The sequence below is a fragment of the Apteryx mantelli genome, chromosome 2 (assembly GCF_036417845.1).
Source record: "Apteryx mantelli isolate bAptMan1 chromosome 2, bAptMan1.hap1, whole genome shotgun sequence".
NCBI lineage: Eukaryota > Metazoa > Chordata > Aves > Apterygiformes > Apterygidae > Apteryx > Apteryx mantelli.
The window spans coordinates 71,822,549-71,841,453 of record NC_089979.1 but is presented as its reverse complement, the minus strand read 5'-3'; the positions used below and the strand labels follow the sequence as shown (position 1 = coordinate 71,841,453).

At 41.3% G+C, this 18,905-nt stretch overlaps 1 protein-coding gene across 2 annotated transcripts in view; it reads left to right on the top strand.

Annotated features, from left to right (window-relative positions):
- The window catches only part of GFOD1 (Gfo/Idh/MocA-like oxidoreductase domain containing 1), a 78,943-nt gene extending 61,185 nt beyond the window's left edge, over window positions 1–17,758 (top strand). For both annotated transcript variants that reach the window (XM_013940103.2, XM_067290855.1), the window contains exon 2: window positions 10,058–17,758. In XM_013940103.2, coding sequence (XP_013795557.2) covers window positions 10,058–10,977 — 920 coding nt within the window. In that variant the 3' untranslated portion in view covers window positions 10,978–17,758. The remainder of the gene's footprint in view (window positions 1–10,057) is intronic.
- Window positions 17,759–18,905: the final 1,147 nt, after the last annotated feature.

The window sequence follows — 18,905 nt, the reverse complement described above, 5'->3', positions numbered from 1 at the left end:
CCTGGTTCTGCTTAGATGATACTCATTTACCTGCAAGCGTCATTATAGTCTTTTATATATTATATTTATATATTATAGTCTTTTCCCAGCCTAGGCACCCCGTCTTTCCTCAACAGCTGCCTACAAAGAGCACAGCACCTCTTCTTTGTTTTGGGAAGAACCAGTTTGCTGTCATTCTTTCAGTTTCCTACAGTGGTTTTAGAGACCCCTAACCAGCTGAAATCATTTCTCTAAGCTCACAACTGAGGGTGACGTTCTTTCCTGTTGGGACTCCTGCAGGACGAGCAGAGGGTTACTTTTTGCAGCTCTGGCACTGTTTGCGTGAGCTGTGTGTGTCATGTTAGCTGGGTGACACCCAGAGCGACAGCTGAGATGCCAGGTGTGTGTCACTAGTGGCAGCACGTGTTCCACCTTTGTTGGGTGTCTCTTTTCATCACCCATGTAGTAACCTGAGTGAACTTTTGTTTAACTTGTGGTTACAGAGCAGACAAAGCTGAGGCAGTCAGGAACAGGTTTTCTTCTGTTTATTTGAATGTTTAGGTATTTATTTTCAAAGCAGTTCTGTGGAAAAAAAGTTACATCAGCGAGGATACACCAAGCTAAAAACTGGTGTCACGGCATAATACCCCAGGCCCAGAAGCAAAGGCATGAACTGAAACCCTTGCTTTGGCAGTATTATGTTTGGACATGTGTGTATTTCCTATATACAGTTTTTCCTGTAGTATGTGTGAAGTGTTCTCGTCCCAGCTGAATATAAAATATAAAAGTACATGTGTTTATTTACTTTATAATATTTTGATGCGGAGGAAGAGATTCAGGGTTTGTAAAATCTGCATAAGCACTTGATTTGCTGTGGCTAAATGAGCTATTACCTGTCAACAGGAAGGTGTATTTCTTTCTGTGTGCACTCACAGTCTGTTACAATTGCAAAGTAAAATATGCTCCTTACGTCACTGTTATTTTACCTCACACTTGCAATAGGCTAGGAATACACGCATGCCTTGTTGATAGGAATCAGCTCAGGAGCTATTAATTAATCAGCTATAGTCACTTGATTTTTTGCAACAGCTATGTATATTTGTGATTTACCATTTTAAGATATGCTGGCACTAATGAAGATTGTCTTAGTCAATGCTAAAGCCATGACTAATCCCCATCTTATTAGGCATTCATCATAGAGATTTATCTCCTTATCAAAAGTTTTGTTAAATAAGGTTTCCTCAAAGAAATACTCTTGCCATGAATTTTCTCCTGGTAGATCTATTGATTGAAATAAATGTGTTTTTCAAGCCACACAGACTGACAGAGATCATGCACTGAATATGATAAATACAACCATTGTTATTATTGTTACTATAATTATTGCTATATCACAATATTGATAACAGCAGCAACTGAATAATATTAGAGACATTCTCTATGTACTAAACAAAAAATTTTGTCCTGTGTGAAGAGGTTTTCAAATCATCTGTACAGTAACCTTTCTTTCCTGTCTTTATGAGATGGCTCAGAATATGCTCTTCACTTCCAAGAGCAGATCAGCATTCTATTTAGTGCTAGAAATGTACACATCAATATTTACTCAGAATCTTTTCTGAGGGATTCACAAGCTTTTTGTCATTATGCAGTATGTGATTCATGCATCTCCACATTTAATGCATCAGAAAAAATACTAGCCCCATAGAATAACCTGTGCCAGTACTACAGTTCTCTAGCCTGATATGCTTACTGGGCAGTAGCTTAACAACACAAATATCACCATTTTAATGTTGATTTTTTTTATCACCATCCTGTCCTCCTTTCCAGTCCCTGGGTACAGAAAGGTGCTTTGTTTTCTCTGAAAGCTATTTCTCCTCCAGTCTTATTTTTTCAGCAGAAAAGATGCTACCAGGACACATATGCATATTGCACTTGAAGGAGAGCTTTTTAGGATGGGCCTCTAAGGACTGGAGGTGTTTCTGGGATCCCTAGGGCACACTGTGCAGCTCTTGGAGTGGCAGGAGCTCCTCCAGGCTGTTTGCACCAGCCCCTTCCACAGTGTTGCCCTTTCTGCCATGCTGCATTCTCCCTTCCCGTGTCCTTTCCCCACCTTCTCCATCCCTCAGCACCTTCCCTCTTTGGCCTGCCACCTTGACCAGCTGCTGGTGTTTCTCGATTGGCTCCAGAAACTGCTTTGGCCCTGCTGCCTGCCCTGGCCTTGTCACACTCTCCTCTGAATCCAAGGAGGGAAACAGGATTTGGGGCTTTGCCTGGGCCCTTCTGAAGCCTAAAGAGGTTGCCTGCCCGTCCCGCTGCCCGCGCATCCCGGTGTGTTTCCAGAGCTGGGAGCTCTGTGCTGGCGAACACAGGATCCCTCTAGGCCTTGCAGCAGTTTAGTCCTGAAACAGCCAAGCAGAAGAAGCTCTTGCTGTTGAGGGTACTGCTTGAAAACATTGCTGGGCCCGGAGGTTGCCTGGAGGTATAAGCAAGGGGCCCAAATACTCTTATAGTTATCATCAGTGCAGTTTAGTGGGGAAAGAGCTTGGAAGGAGGGAGTGTGCAGAGACATAATTAAGAGGGGGTAGCACTCACCAAGCAATATTGCAGTGACTGAAGGGCAGATCAGAAAATGATGATCTGTGGTGCCAATTATGGTTTGTCATGCATGAAGCATGCTAAACTGTGACTGTATGATTACTGTATCTTTGAGAGACTGTAGAGACTTAATCATCTCCCAAAGACACCCCAGCTATCAACACTTAAAAGGAATGAAAAACGGCAGCGTGAGCTACTGCCTTCAAGTTCTGTATTTGCATACGATTTCTGAGACACATTCTGAATGAGGTGTCTCTCTCTGATACACATGTGCTAGAAATACAGAGTAATACTGGAATGGTTTGTTCCAGCTTCATATAAAAGGGAACATGACTGTGAGGTAGTTCTGGAACATCCAAAATAGCGTCATCTACTTTTAGTTCTGTAGGTCTCCCCTGCAGTCAACAGTTCAGTGCAATCAGATCACTTATCCTTTCTTTTGGGTTTCTTAGGGAGTGATAAACATGGAAGGGAAAGAGAAGTTTTCATTACCAAGCTCTGGTTTTGTTCTGAGTCTTCCAAGTGGTATCATGATTCAGTGCAGATAAGCGAGAAGATTTTTTGAGATCCAGGCTAAATTACAACCCTGTTGTAATTTATGTAATGTTGTATCTTCTGCAAATTCAAAATAAAGAGATGGTAGGGAATGGCTCAAATAGCTGAGAGGATTTCTGAATTCCTGGAAAAATCATTTCTGTATGCTGCCATATATAGGTATATATCAGAACTCATTTTAATTTTTATGCAAGTTAGAAATTGAAAGATATTTTCTACATTGGCAATGGAGTTGCAGTAGTACAGTCCATGTACTGTTCACTGTAGTGCATGTCCACTGACATGATTAGCATTGCAAACAGTTCTGTCTAGTATGGGAATATGCAAAATACAGAGTTATACTGACACTCAAATTATATCATTTAACTGCAGGGAACTGTAGACTGGTGCCTGGTGCCTTACATAGTTTCCAAAGATGGCTTCTGTGCAACACCAAAGAGTTTGTCAATGTGTGTACATTTGTGCAGGAAAGCAAATTGTTGTAAATCAACTATTTAAATGATTTTGACTACCATTAAATCAGCAAGTAGTGAATTTTGATATAAGCCATTTATTTTGACCTTTTTTTAAAATATATATTTTCCAAAGAAAGGTCTTCTATCAGTATAGCCAAAACCACTGATTTGTAGTGAGGTATAGCCTTTTAACTAAATTTGGTATTTTTTGTGTGTTGACTTGTGCACATTTGTAAAAGCAGCTGTATATCTCAGCTTATTTTTTTCAGTTTTGTAATTCTGGAAAAAAATGAATGAGATACTTCTCATTCATGTGGTATGTGATACTGGTTTTATTTGCAATTCATGTCAAATTGCATTAGGATGGAAACTGTGATCTGATTGCATACACTACATACCTGATTACAACTAATAATATGTATACTAATAATGCAGCACATCTCATTGCAGCACGTCTTACAAGCCTTGAACAGAACTCAGTGTCAAAGATGATTTTCTCACTGATTCTGCATAGGATCCAAAGGCAGCAAAAACTGCTGCAATGATTGTAATCTAAGAAGGAATCTTTGTCCATATTTATTGAAACTGTATTAATAGTTCATAATAACCATAATGTGAATCATCACCATTTGGAATGTAATTTTATATTAGCTTCCTTTTTTAAAATAAAAATGAGTTTTAAAAAGATACTATCATCTGATATAAATGTCTAAAATTATCCATTTGAAATAAGCTGGTATGCATTTGCTTCCACCATTCCTGTAATTGCTGAAACTCTCAGAGTATTCTTTGAGTGTTAACAGATCCTCTTTAGCTTTAAAAATGTATTTTTCTGCTGACTAATTTAGCTCTTTCCATCAAAACCTTATTTTCTCCTTTCTCTCACTCCCATCCTGAGCAAGAGCAATAGTTAGTGACTGCTAACTAATGAATCTTTATGGTGTCACTGAAGTTTTTGATTATATGCCCAGACTCCAAATAAAGCCCTTTTTGATTTTCTTGTGAATAGAAGGAAGAGAAAATACTGTACTGGGGCCTCTTGTCCTGAGCTGAACAGATAGTGGACTAGTCTTGCTCCAGTTTGAGGGTCTTTTTTTATTATTTTTTCAATTAAAATGGGGCTGTCCTTATTTGAAGCAATCAGAGCACGTGGGAAAAAGCTGACACTGCAGGTTTCAGAACTGATGAAGCCTCTGCCCCTTACAACAGCTGTCCATTGCCTGAGTTGTAGGCCCAGGGATTATGCTTATTATTTAGGCCATGCAGCACAACGACATTACAGGGGCAGAGGAACTTGGGCAGCTGGTAACCAAGGAGCTAGAGCCTTCTGTAAAATGAAGGTCTGCCAGCATCAGGCATATGGAAATCATGAGTTCAGCCCTTTCTCTAGCTCCTCACTCTTCTCCCATATTTATATACTAAACATTTAAATGTTGCTGCCCTGGACAGTATCTACTTACCACTTACTTCTGGGCTGTTTGGCTTGTGTTTTCCAAATTATCTCCACATTGCAATGGTTTCCTTTTTCTAAAATGAAGGCTGAGGTTTGCATATAATCACATGACTTCCTGACAAAAATAACAATTATTGTGAGGTGGGTGGTGAGCCATAAGAGTAGATCACAAATAAATTTGACTTTTCAGCATAAGGTGCCCGAGAAATCTTTCCTCAAACCAATGATAGCATAGACTATTTTCTTCTGTTTTCTCACTTCTAGAGAGCTGGTTAGACATGCCCTTCTTTAGAGAACATCTGTGTTCTTACATAAACTTTCTTAAAATAAGTGTACATTGGGATCTAAATCGTTGAGGTTTGGCTTGGGGATATATACACTCTGGTAGATAAAGAATGCCCATTCAGTCCTTAACCTTCCTTATGAGGCACTGAGAAGTTGGAAAACACTAATGTTAGCAGTGGTTTTGTAATGTGGACCTGCTCTGGAAGCTTCAGTTCACTCTAGAGGGGAACCAAGTGGTCAGATGTTGCCAGCTGTCAGTCTTTAGCACCTAAACCTAGAAGTTAAATTCTCTTGTTTCATTTTGCTCAGCCTCATGGCCTTCCACATTTCTGAGGACTACTAGAGCAAGTTATATCCAAGTCATTGGCCCGAAGATCTGGCCTATCTCATGGAGGGACTCTTTCCGGCTCCACCATTTTGTTTTTCTTGTTGAAGGGAGAAGATAGAGGGGTTCAGTGAAGCAGACCTGTCAGGTCTAATGTAGTTCCCACCTCATGGCCCCACACCTGTGGCCACACTTGGCTCATTTGTACTACAGCACTGCGCCTGTTAATGCAGATCCCTTGCATCTCCAGCAAGCTGTGCCTGAAGCAGTGCGTCACAGGGCAGGTTTGAGGCTGAAGCCCTGTATGGCAGCTGTGGGTGGACTTCAAAGAATTAAATTGCACTGCAAGGAGTTTTGCTAGGGGACATGTTCCCCAGCTTCAGCTTTGGATTTGGACTGGCCTGGAGTGAGCCCTCCCCTATTCCATGCTGCAGCAGAGAAATCCTGTGCCACATTACTCACCACGAGGCTGACACAGCACTGTCTCTTGATCTGAACCACAGCCAAGCAGAGAGATTAGGATGAAGGCTGTGCTGAGCACTCAAAAAGAGCAAAATTTATTTAAATTTAAAATTTATTGTTCTTCATTTTACTTAAGGATTCAAGAAGTCAGTACTCAGAACTTGCCCAGCTGAGATCTATAGCATCTTAGACTAGATCTTCTGATGAATATGGAAGGGATAAGTATCATTTCATACAATGAGATGTATTTGAGTCTGTTGCTTATCACCATGAATAAATATTGCACTGTTTGCTGAAACAAGCTGACTGCATTTTCCTGGTTTTATATAATTAATGAAGTTTTTGTTATCTGCTATGGTGTGATTTTCAAAGGTGTGTGGATCAAACTGATATTGGTTCAGCAACACACGTTGACAGCATGACAAGCAGTAGCAATTGCTCCTTTAACAAAGAATCATGTCTAAAATTGGACAGGATTAGACCTTAACCCTAGGCGGGGGAACAGGAAGTGGATATTGTGTCCAGGTTAATTCCCAAGGAATCCCATTTCAGAACTTGCGATCAGAAACGCATGTTTGCATGAGACTGCCAGTACTGAAAAAGGCGATTCTCCTTTCACACCACTGTCTGGTTTGCATGGAGCGGCTTTGGTTGCATGGCTCAAAGGGAAGGTGCTTTTTTTGTCTTCCTTGAGAAGGGAGCACAGGAAGGAGAGCAGAAAATGATGATATTTTGATCCTCCTGTTTTTTATTCTAGTTGCATAAACATGCCAGAGTATTTCTCTAAATTAAATTATGCAAACCTTTCATGTTCTCTCCCTGTTTCAAGAAAGCTAATTTGGCTGCTTGCAGATTTGCAGCTACAGAGGGGACAAAGATCTGCAGTGTGCACAGGCTCAAGCACTAATAGCATCATGCTGAAAGAACCTGCACTAGCTCTGATAGAGTATAAAAGCTTTCGGGGCACTAAGCAAAAATCTGTTTAAATCCCTGACAGAGATGAGAGCACAGCATGCATTATCAGCATATGCACAGAGATGGGAAGGCTCTCAGAACATTTGCATTTTGGATTTGCTGTAATTAAAAGGTTACAATGTTTCTGAAAAGGTTGAAATGGTGGAAGGAGTAAATATAACTCTGCCTTTTTGCCATCTGCATACAAATATTTAGGGCTCTTCCCTTTTCTCTGCATGTGTGCCTGACTCAGTGATCATAATGGCATTTTTTCTTGAGTATAAGCAATGTGAAAACCCACAGGCTTCTCTTTCATATTTGCAATCATTGTTATGACAGTACCAAGTTTTCCCTGCTGCCTTCCAGTCAGTGGTGGAGCCCCCACTGTGCACGGCACTGTACACGCAGCAAAAAGGCCATCCCAGGCTCCAGAGACTTCCCAGGGAAAGCACACCCTTTCTCTCGCATGCCCATATGGAGAGCTGCGTATCTCGAGAGATTAGTGCCTGCATGGACCCCAGATAAAATGAAAAAGGCATCTGTGAGGTGGAGAGATAAAAGCTGAACTGGAGCAGAAACTTCCCCTTCTGGCTCAATGATGAGCAGAGCAAATCATGACATAGTACATATGGATTATTTGGGCAGAAATGGCTATTTCAGGGGAGAGCTGACTGCAGGCACAAACAGAGAGAAAAGCAGAACTCTGTGTGTAAAAGGAGTAGTTCTGCACCTCCTTAACCTCCAGAAAAGATTAAAGAAAACACAACCACAAGGAGTGCATCAAACTGGAGAAATGTCCAGAATTTCTTCTTTTCACATTCCCGTGTTGTAGCACAGCTCAAGGATATAATTGTCCTAAAAAACTTCTTGTGTCTGACTATTTGGGTGTTTGCTCTCAAAGACATTTATTTTGAGAACTAGTTTGCTAAACTGAAATCTCTCTGCAAAGCATCCATATAACTCTGAAAGGACGATTATATTAGTGATCTGTATCAAGTGGCATAGCTGGAGCTACCAGTTAGAGAAGTATAGGGTAGGTGGATGAATACATTCTCTGATATCAAACAGATGTAGAAAAAATTACTCGGGAGCAGAAAAAGAAGGGCTATAAGGTCGAAAATGTCAACTCAGTCACCAGTAGCAATCTGTAAAGATGAGAGGGAAAAGATAGAAAGGAAAACCATGGCTACTGAATAGAGGATGCCTGCCTAATATATGAGGAAAATGAGTATGTCTCTACTTCAGTGATTATATAGAAGGTGAATAGGAGCAAGCTGAAGGCAGATCTTTCCCTTCTAGCCTGGTACAAGTTGCGACTGCCTTTTTAACGGTGCCAGCCCTCCCTCCAGTTTCAGCTACTCAAATAGCAGCAGACAAAGACTATGAATAGGAAGTGTGTATAAACTCGTTATTGAATGTTTGGACTGTGACCTCCTTCTTCCCGCAGTCAGACTGTTAAATATTCATGTAAGTGGTCTCAGGCAGATCCCTGCCATCTGTCTGTATTTATATGACTTTATCTGAGAGCTCCAAAACATGTAAAATTTTATCCTCACAACAGCCCTTTAAGGAAAAAGGAATTAGTCACCTATCTTAAGGGAAAAGGAATCAAAACACAGAGAGATTTAGTGAGTTAACTGGATTTATTCATCTAGACGCCAGCAGAGACAGGATCCAGATTCAGATCCTTTGAGTGCTACGCCCAGCTATAGCCCTGGGCTCTCAAGCAAAGGTCATATTTAGTGCTACGGGGTGCTGAATAGGTCACCTGATATTGCTCAGCAGGCATAAAAAATTTGTGCAGCTATAAAGGGAATTGAAGACATAAAAAAAATGTCTTTTTCTTTTATCCTGTGTCAAAAGTTTAGGTACAGACTCATGTAAAGTCACCACTCCTTTGTGCTGCTGACAGATGCCTCTGGTAACTAATGCTGAACTTCAAAGGTGCAAAGTAATTTGCCTTGTTGTCACACTCCATTGCTCTCTGCAAACTGGTGGTTGTTATAGGTCTTTGCCTGTTACTTTGCTTTTCTGTCACTATATGTGTTTATGGGTAGAGAATGAAAGTATTTGTCAAGGAGAAATCAATAAAAAAAACATTATTTAGGTATTGCAGCCTGCACTGCATTCAGTTGCACACCTTGATGGCCTGATGAAACAGGATCATCATGCCGCTTCAGTAAACAGCATGCACACCTGGTCAATACTGTGCAGGAACCAGTTGTCATAGCTGCATGTTTGATGTGTTTTAAAGCAATCGTGGCTTTCCCTTGACACTCTGAATGTGCTGTTGACATTTCAGCAGAGCTCCTTCAAATGCAGTTTCTGCCTCTGTGAGAATAACGTGTCATTTTAAGAGTAAAAAACAGTTCCTACATTTTGAATCATGCAACAAACCCCGTACTTCTCCCTGTCCCCAGTCAGAACCTGTTAAAAGGTCTGAATGGGAAGGGTGAAGGAACAAGACCACTGAGAAGAGAATTACAGACTTTTCAGTGCACTTATGTGAAATTAGTGCAGATGGGAGGTTGTGTTACTCATAAGCTTCATGAAGTAGAATCTGAAGCTCAGCTTCAACTCTTGTAAGCCCCCACACATACAGGTTATCACAGAAAAAACATTATTGCAAGATGGCTGAGTTGTGGGGGTTGTTTTTGCACCTGTTCCCAGAAGGGGGCAAATGTGGGGTAATGTGGGGTAATTTACCCCACCTCAGCTTGCTTTTTCATCTGTCCAGGCCCTCAATTTCTTGTTAATTTTTAGGCCTAGGTGCATTTTGCGAACAAAAAGGGATACATTTTTATTGCAGTCCTCAAGAAACAGTTATATGCATTTTGGAAACATGCTAGAGGGCGTCTTTGTGCCTTTAACACCATATTGAAATATTTTCTTCTTTCAGTGACCTTTCTCCTTTTAGTCTTTAAGAACAGCCTTGAGGCTTTGTGCTTACTCAGTGTATTTTTGTTGTTGATTCTTATTTTAACTGTTTTTCAGGCATTGGAAAAAATGTCATCTGTGACCGAACAGCAACTCCCCTGGATGCCTTTAGGATGATGACCGCAGCTCATTATTACCCAAAGCTCATGAGCATCATGGGGAACGTCTTGCGCTTCCTGCCTGCCTTTGTGAAGATGAAGCAGCTGATCCAGGAGGGTTATGTGGGGGAGCTCTTGGTGTGCGAGGTGCAGGTTCACAGCGGAAGCCTCCTAGGCAAGAAGTACAACTGGAGCTGTGATGACCTAATGGGGGGTGGGGGCTTGCACTCGGTTGGCACCTATATTATCGACCTCTTGACCTTCCTCACCAGCCAGAAGGCCATGAAAGTGCATGGGTTGCTCAAGACCTTTGTCAAGCAGACGGACCATATCAAGGGGATAAGGCAGATCACCAGCGATGACTTCTGTACGTTTCAGATGGTTCTGGAAGGCGGTGTGTGCTGCACAGTGACGCTCAATTTCAACGTCCCTGGAGAGTTCAAACAAGACATTATTGTGGTTGGTTCGGCGGGCCGGCTCATTGTAATAGGCACTGATCTCTACGGACAGAGCAACAGCTCTCCTCAGAGGGAGCTCTTGCTGAAGGACTCCACACCGGTCAGCAACTCTTTACTTCCAGAGAAGGCCTTCAGTGACATCCCATCGCCATACCTTCGAGGCACCATTAAGATGGTTCAAGCTGTCCGGCAGGCATTTGAGGACCAGGACGACAGGAGGACCTGGGACAGGAGGCCCCTCACGATGGCTGCCACCTTTGACGACTGTCTGTATGCCCTGTGTGTGGTGGACACCATTAAAAAGTCAAACCAGCTAGGGGAGTGGCAGAACATTTCAATCATGACCGAGGAGCCAGAACTGAGCCCCGCATACTTAATCAGTGAAGCCATGCGTAAGAGCAGGATGTCTCTGTACTGCTAGCTCCACTCAGCTCCTAGGAAAGAATAGGAACCAGACAGCTCTTAAAGTAAATGGTAACGCAGCCCTTGTGAAGGGCTTGGGCATCTTAAAATCAGCTGAGGATACAAGAGGAGGAAATACGGTGTTTGGATCAACTAAATCTGTTGACGGCTAAATACCAAAGTGATGACGTTCTAAGAAATGCCCAAAATAGATAGGAAAGTTAAGAGCTGACATTAACTTAACTGTTTTAATAACAGTATTAGCTGGCTGATTAGCAAGATATATCATGGACTTGTCTCCTGCTTGCAGGTGCTTTAGATTATCCAATTGTGTTTACTGTGAAAGGTTGGGAAGGTCCTTTTAGATTTTCCTTACCTACCAGAGGGCTGTGAAGGTACTGTCATGTCATCAAGTTTTCTGTAGTGTCTGACATGAATGGTTCCTGCCATGACAGCTGACACCACCATGCTATACAACTACATCTTTAACCAACACACAGAATAATAGGACTTAGTGTAACAAAGTGTGGTGTGATACAGAAAATCTCGGCAGCTCACTTTTCATATAGCTTGTTAGGGCTTCTATGTGTTGGTTTAGTTATCTTTTTTTTTAAAGCACAATTACATAGGAAAATGTGGCTATTACAAACAAAGCAGCCCTCAGCCACAGCACATATGCCCTCTTATTGGGGGAGGGAGGGTCTTCTACCAGCTCATGGTAAACTTCAATGTTAACTGTACAGATTTGATGATTAAAATGGGTTGTGTAAAACCTTCACGAACAACAGGTGGCATGACACAGTAGCAATGGTGGGTTTTTATTACACAGCTGAACTCAGGTTAGTCTTCTGAAAGTTTACACAATTTCCGATGTGTCTGGGACTCACTTTTGAGTGAATTCATCTCGCTTTTTGTTTTTTGGTGGAAAACAGAAAACTCAGTAGAAATCCCACCAAACAATATGATGTTTAGACAGTTGGTGTTCTTTTAAATCTTTGTGAACTTGCACTTAAAAGATACACACCAACGACTAATTTCATATAGCTCAACCCAGAAGCTTTCACCTCCAACAAGTGGTGACTGTGAGTGAAAAAAATGCAAGGAATGAGAAAACTTCCTGTCCATTTCCAGGGAAAAAAATTTAAAAAGATCCCCACCTCTACCTGCTTAAAATGGCTAGCTACTGGTACTGTAGTTATTGTTCCCTGTCATCAGTGCAAGGGTGGAAAAATTCTTTTGAAAGGTTTTTCCTGTCCTTCTTTCTAATATTTTAGATTGCAATCTTGAAAGAATATAGTGAAAGTCACATGAATTATCCTAGTAAACGGATACTGCTTTTCTGCATATAGCTGCTCCTGTGCTTAAATGTTTACAGCATTAGGTCCTCAGATACAAAAATCACACAGAAAATAGTACATCAAGCATATAGCACTAAATTGTATTAAACTTGAGCAAAACTTTTTCAGGTTTATTTTGTTAATTTTGACTAGGGGAAAGAAGAGAACATTTGGCTGAGCAGTAGCTATTAAGAGAGAAAATACGACCTTCTTTCTCAAGGCTATCAGATTATTGTGGTCATTTTAGGTTAGAAAACAAGCAGAATATTTCCGATTTTTTGTACAGCACTTTTAGTTCTACTATTTTTAGGAGTGCTAAGGGCTTCTGTAGAATCAGATTCCATCTGATTGTTGTGTGCTCCTATCTGTCGCACTCCTAATTTTAGTGCTGCATGTTTTTGAACAGGAGGGTACCGATAGTGTGGTTCATCTCATCTGGCTTGAGCCAGCTGAAAGTCAGGTATCTTGTCCCCAGTAGTTAGTGTAATGACACGCTAGTCAATACGGGGAGAAATCTTCAAGGGTTGATTCAGCTCCTCCTAAGACTAATACAGAAGGAAGTGTCCATTGGAAATTTCAGCCCTTCTCTTTTGGTTGTACAAAGAATCTTGGGTGCTTGCTTGAGATGGCTTTTAAATTTTTAGGTGGCTAAAATTGGGAAAATTGACTCCTACCCCAAAATTATGTGTCTCTGCTTAAAGTGAGTATTTGTGACCCTTCATGAAACATTCCCCAAAGTGTAAGAGTGTGACTGATGAAGGAACAGTGTAATACTGCAAAACCACAGCCAAGCAGAGGAGTGTTTCTATTCTGCCAGTTCTAGCAATCGTGTCTGTGGTTGACTGCTTCTGCTAGGCCTCAGGCAAGCATGCTTAATTCCTTCTGGAAGCAGCTCTTGACAGGTTTGGATTTTTTTTCCTACAAATAATTTCTTTGAGAACAATTCTTATAGTAGTAGCTGTGCCAACAGGAATTTCCCATTGTTACCATTGTCATGGTATACCATGAGATCCAGTTTCTGCTCTGAAAAATACACGGAGAAATACAGAAGGGACAGTTTGATCAAGAAATCATACATCTCTCCTGACAAATGGAATTAGCCCCAGGGGGATCAAGAGAGTTTTCATATAGTAAGGCAAAAGCCTTTTATTGACAACAGTGACAAGTTCAAATCATGAATGCAAGCCCAGTGGATAATTAACCATGTCTAGTTAAACATCATTTGAAACTGGAACTAAATGTGGACCAAAGTGTTTCTAAGTGTCTTGCTGATTAGCAATTTGGCCACTGTGCCTGGAATTGCTATTCATGCCTTCGGACCTCATTTTGGTTCACAAATGTTGACAGTTTTCCCCATGTGTATTTTCATTTTTTTCCTGTATCTTTCTGTTTTTTTTGTGATGCCAGCTGGCAGAAGATGTGGTGGAACCTAAACTCCCTCCTGCAGTGCACATTCCCTGGGTGAAACACAGTGTAAAGGGATGGTGGTGCTACTGAGCTCAACCTGTCTGCCCCAGATCCAGAAGGTTTAGGGGACATGCATCATCCAGCCTCTATGCAAACTTACTGATGCAGATTTTCCGGCTTAGTGGGAAGAAAATCTAATGCTCTGATTACATAGCTATCTGATGCTAGTACAAGTACTGACTTCCAAATGGGTTGAATCCCATACAGCTTGCTGGGTGACCACAGTGCTGGCCCCGGAGAGGCAGCCAGAATGAGAAGGAGCAGGGTGGGACCTCCTCTTTTGGCAGCAATGTAGATGTTATGCTAGGTTCAGGAGAACATATGACCTAATTGGGACAGCAGCAGTAACTGCATACATTCAGGATTGCATGACAGTTTTTCCATTCTCTAGGAGGTAAAGGTGCTGAAGTGTCAAGTGTAAAGACACTAAACTTCCACCTGGCATAGAAGAGCAAGGAACTGGTTTGTTTATAGGATGTGTATTACTTTACTATTCTGATAAAATGTTACTTTATGCTCTAGGATCTTTCTTGGCAGTATCAAGGCCTCTGCTGTTCTAGTACAGTTGAAAGTACATTGAATTATTCTAAGTGGCCTCTGGAGTGCATGTTGGGTTTAAGAATTTGGGCAGCAGTTAAAAGAGGTGTACCTGATTGAATTCAAAAGCGGTACCATACCAGGCAACATATATTTGGAACTGCACTTTTAATGCTCTTCTTTAATGCTGTGCCACAATGAGATGAATACTGCTAGAATTGGTGCAGGCCTAATAGCCAAGCAGAGGCTACTGCTGGAGTTTACAGTAGTCCCCAAAACAAACTGGTTTATACACTAGATAAGAAGTGTTCATTCCTCTTCCCAGGGCTGCTGTTGGAGAGGCTCCTTCCTTTGCCATATACCTGTGCATCTAGGATACTAAACATTATGGTCTGTTGCCAAAGACAAAAAGAGCCAAAGGGGAGAGCCCAGGTGAAATGCTCTGCTGCTTCGCAGGGGCTGTTCTAACACTGGGGCATTCAGCTGAGAGAGACTATGTCTGATTTTCAATAGGAAGCGGATCGGGCTCCAGGCCACGGGGAGAGCAACCCTTCACAGTGTCCCTGTGCCACAGCAGGGCACAACTGAAGTCCTTCTGTGTGCCCAAAGGAGAACGGTAGCTGCAGCAGTGAGGGAAAAGAAGGTATGTCTGCAGGCATGTCTGTATGTCTGTATGCCCGCACCAAGAGGGAGAACAAACTGGTTGCCCAGAGGGTAGGGGCTGCCCCTGCTGGAGGGGACAGCTGCAGCCTTGCTCCACCTCCGTGTTCAGGAGCCCAAGGGTGACCCTGCCCTCAGAGGAGCAGCATCTGTCCTGTACTCCCACTAGATCCATGTGGGTCTTCAAAGCTGAATTCACTGAAGTCCTACATAGAGGCCTAAAAACTCTGTAAGAACTGTGGGGTTTCCTATATCTAATATCATGTATGTGTTAGATTAGTAGTATTTTAGCTGTGTAGTTAGAAAATACCTAGTAGAGATGATATGTCCTTACCCTTGCAGCCAATGCGGCAGAGAATCAGGGCATGCATAGACTAGTTTAGGTGCAGGATGGACTGCTGTGGAGTTCATCCCTTGCTTTGGCTGAAAGCATGAGAAATTCCTGCCCAGCCGGCATAGGGCAATCAGAGGAACTCTCCACTTTATACTTAATGTTTCCTTCTTTTGGATAGCTTTTGAATCACAGTGATGGCACAAGGGAACAGCTCTCTTGGAAGTGCAGTCATTCAAAAAGGAGGCTCTGCTTCTGCCTGTGTTCACAGCGCATAGACTACGCAGTTTCTGTGTTACCTTGTTTATTTCTGTGTCTGCACAAATACAGAAAAGGCTCTGACAGTTTAAAATTACTTATTTACCTATCAAAAAAAAAGTTATCAGTAGCAGATTTTGTTTTGCAGGTAAAGATAAGTTTAGTAGCTTGATGGTGTCTTTGTGGAGATCCAGAAATTGCTAATGACGGAAGTTCTTGTTGCTGGAAACTTAGTTTTTATTTATTATCCTCAGTATAAAGTATCACAAATTATACAGTCTTTTCACTGTTAATTTCTGTATCTGCAAGGTTTAAAAGCACCCAGCAAACTTTTGGATTTGTGCAGATATTCAGCATGTTGGCTTGATTTCCAGTGGGCAAGTGGTATGCCCTTAAGTACGTATGAAACTCAACACTGGACTGTTTGACCTCTGCAATGCTCTCTGGGTATTTAGGACTAGTTGTGAAATGCAGGCTTATTCAGGACAGCAGTTTCTTGTTGTTGTTGTTGTTGTTGTTGAAGTTACTTTTGGGAAGCAAAGTTTGTAAATTTTAGACATGAAGTATGACTGAGTAATAACTGTCAGTCCTGTTAGTTTTATAATTTCCTCTTTCTTGAGCTGCTGGATGAAGTCCATCCAATAAAAATAATTTCCCCTAACAATAACTGCCCAATTCCATTTGCTCATGAAAAGAAGGAATTTTAAGTAGACAGGACTATACATAATGCTGCATTCATGAACCAATGTCATAACCTCATGACTGCTGCTCCTACTGAGTGTAGGAAACCAGAGCCAAGACAAGTAATGACTTCTTGGAAGCTGTCAAATCACAACATTGGGGTGGGGGAATGAAGGGTATCAGCTTAGGTCAAACTGCAACATGTTTTAATCGCGTTTTCAATTAACTGAAAAACTTTTTGAATTAAGTTGCATTTTTACATTTTTAAAGAATGCTATTTTGAAATGAAAGTTGAAAATTTTCCCCTTTTAATATGTTTTGGTATTTATGAAATGAGCTGGGTTTTTTTGTTTGGTTGTTGTTGAAGTTCACACTTTAAAAGAATCCCATCATTAGGTTCAAACATGCTCTGAATTCAGCTGCCCTTGGGCAGGTTCAGAGCAGGGCCTCACAGTGTCATTCAGTAAGCCCAGTCTAGCATCCGAATTTGGCCATCTGGATTTCATTTCTGTCTTGCAGCATAGGGAAAAACGGTTCATTAAATGGACTTAGCTATAGATAATCAAGATACTTTATGCAGCAGTGCCAGCCATAGTCTTTAAAAGCACTTAAATCTATTAACATGTTTACCATGCTTATTGATGACCTTCCAGCCATGTGCTATCCATAACTTCCTTTTCTTTTTACACCGTCCTTCAAACTCGCTTGCCTCCCCTTCTGTTTCATTCCATTGCAAGTCATGAGGCAGGTCTCTGTTGTTTCCTGTTACATTTGCTATCGGTCTGTGTTACACATGGCATACTGGGTGGCTAATGTTTGACTTGAAGTTACTTTTAATACAGATTCATTAAAGAATATGTTAACAGCACAACTACTCAAGTATATGGCATACCTAAAGCCCAGCTAGGGCAGGAATCAAAGCTCCCTGCTATGTTTTGTTTCACAAATGACACTCATTGTTTCTCTCTGTACTGGTTTTCTTTTATTTTGATTTTGAAAATGAGAATATGTTCAGTTTGTTGCTGTGTCAATATTAAGTATATATTTATTGTTTTTCATACGTACATATATGTAAATGCTATATATATATATAATGTCAATGCATGGACATATGTACAGTAGATATTTTAAAGAGCTATTTATCAAGAAAAATAAGTGTTATAAGTAAACAGAGCTTATATTTTATATATAATGTAGATAGCAAAAAAAAGTGTTTAAATTATAGTAGGACTTTTAGGGATGGGGGTTGGGGTTTGGAGACACGGACAAGGACTGGTTCTAGCATTTTAAATAGCCAAACTACTTTGTATGGAAGCTGCCTGCTGTGCCTCTCGGCTGCAATATCTGTTTGTTTCTTCTCCTGGAAGATGATGTGCATTGTTACTTTTACATTGCTTGAGGAATGTAGTTAGTTTATTCTCAGCCAACTGATATGTGCTGCTTAAAACATGGTTTCCTGCTGTTCTGCATATTTGCATTGATGGAATAAAAGGATCTTAAATGGCAAATAAAGACATAAAAGTACTTGATCCCAGCTGTCAGTCATTTTTCCTCACACTTGTATTTTGTGTGGTGTAATAGCCATCACCTTTTCCTGTTTTCTGGCCTGCCTGTTAAGTTCAACACATCTGAGTAAAATCCACAGTCTTTGTGCTTGTGGGACGGGATTGTGATGGAAGGAAAAAGAAAAGAAAGGTTTAACACTAAGCTGTTTGAAGGTTTAACTTCACAGCCAGGCCTGAACTAAAGCCTGCTGGAGTGATGTGTCCTGAGGAGACAGTTTGGTTTTATTGCAGTATAGTGACTTTGTCAAAGGCTGTATGTCTACTGGCATGGCAAAATGGGGGCATAGACCATCCCCTCTGAGCACAAACTGGAGATCCTTTCCTGGCCTCCTCCCCACTCCCCACCAGCGTCCCAGGATGCCTCTGCCTTCCTCATCCTCATCTCCCTCCAGTGACTTCTCCACACAACTGCCTACTCGAACCCTGCTCCCATCCATGAGTGAGCTGTTAAGTCCTTCCTGCTTACCCCAGAGCTCATTTTCTCCCTTGTATAGGGGTCCCTCAGCCTAGTAAGGAACTTGTTACGCCAGTCCCTCTGACTCTGGATGAAACCTCACTGCATACAAAGCAGAAGATTATATGAAGCAATGGGAAATTCTAGGCTTTGAGGAAAGATTTACAGCCTTTAGAATTGGTTTGTAAAAAGGCTAGAGCATTTCCTATACTTCTTTTTCTATTTTACAACAGAGCACACAGAAAGATGTTGAATTATACACTGTCAGTCCTCACTCATTTCCCAGGCACTAATAAAGTACTGTGAATCCGAGGCACAAACCTGTGAAAGGATGGGAAATCCCAATCACTTACAGTGCACCCCCCCCCCATTAGCTCATGGGACCTTGTGAAGTGAACTGTGCATTTTTGTATATATTAAAAAACTACATATTGAGTGGGTATAGCATTCGCTTCATCACAGAAATGCAGTATCTGAGTAATTTCTACCACTCTTGATTAAAATACCATAGCAGCTAGCATATTTTAAAGATGTGCCAATGTTTATAAAGACCAAAACACATTCTTGTCAGTTTTAATCCTTATTTTCTTAGACAGAAGAGGACAAATGCACAAGGCATCGAAGAACCAGTTCCTAGCTCTTTGGGAATTACATTTT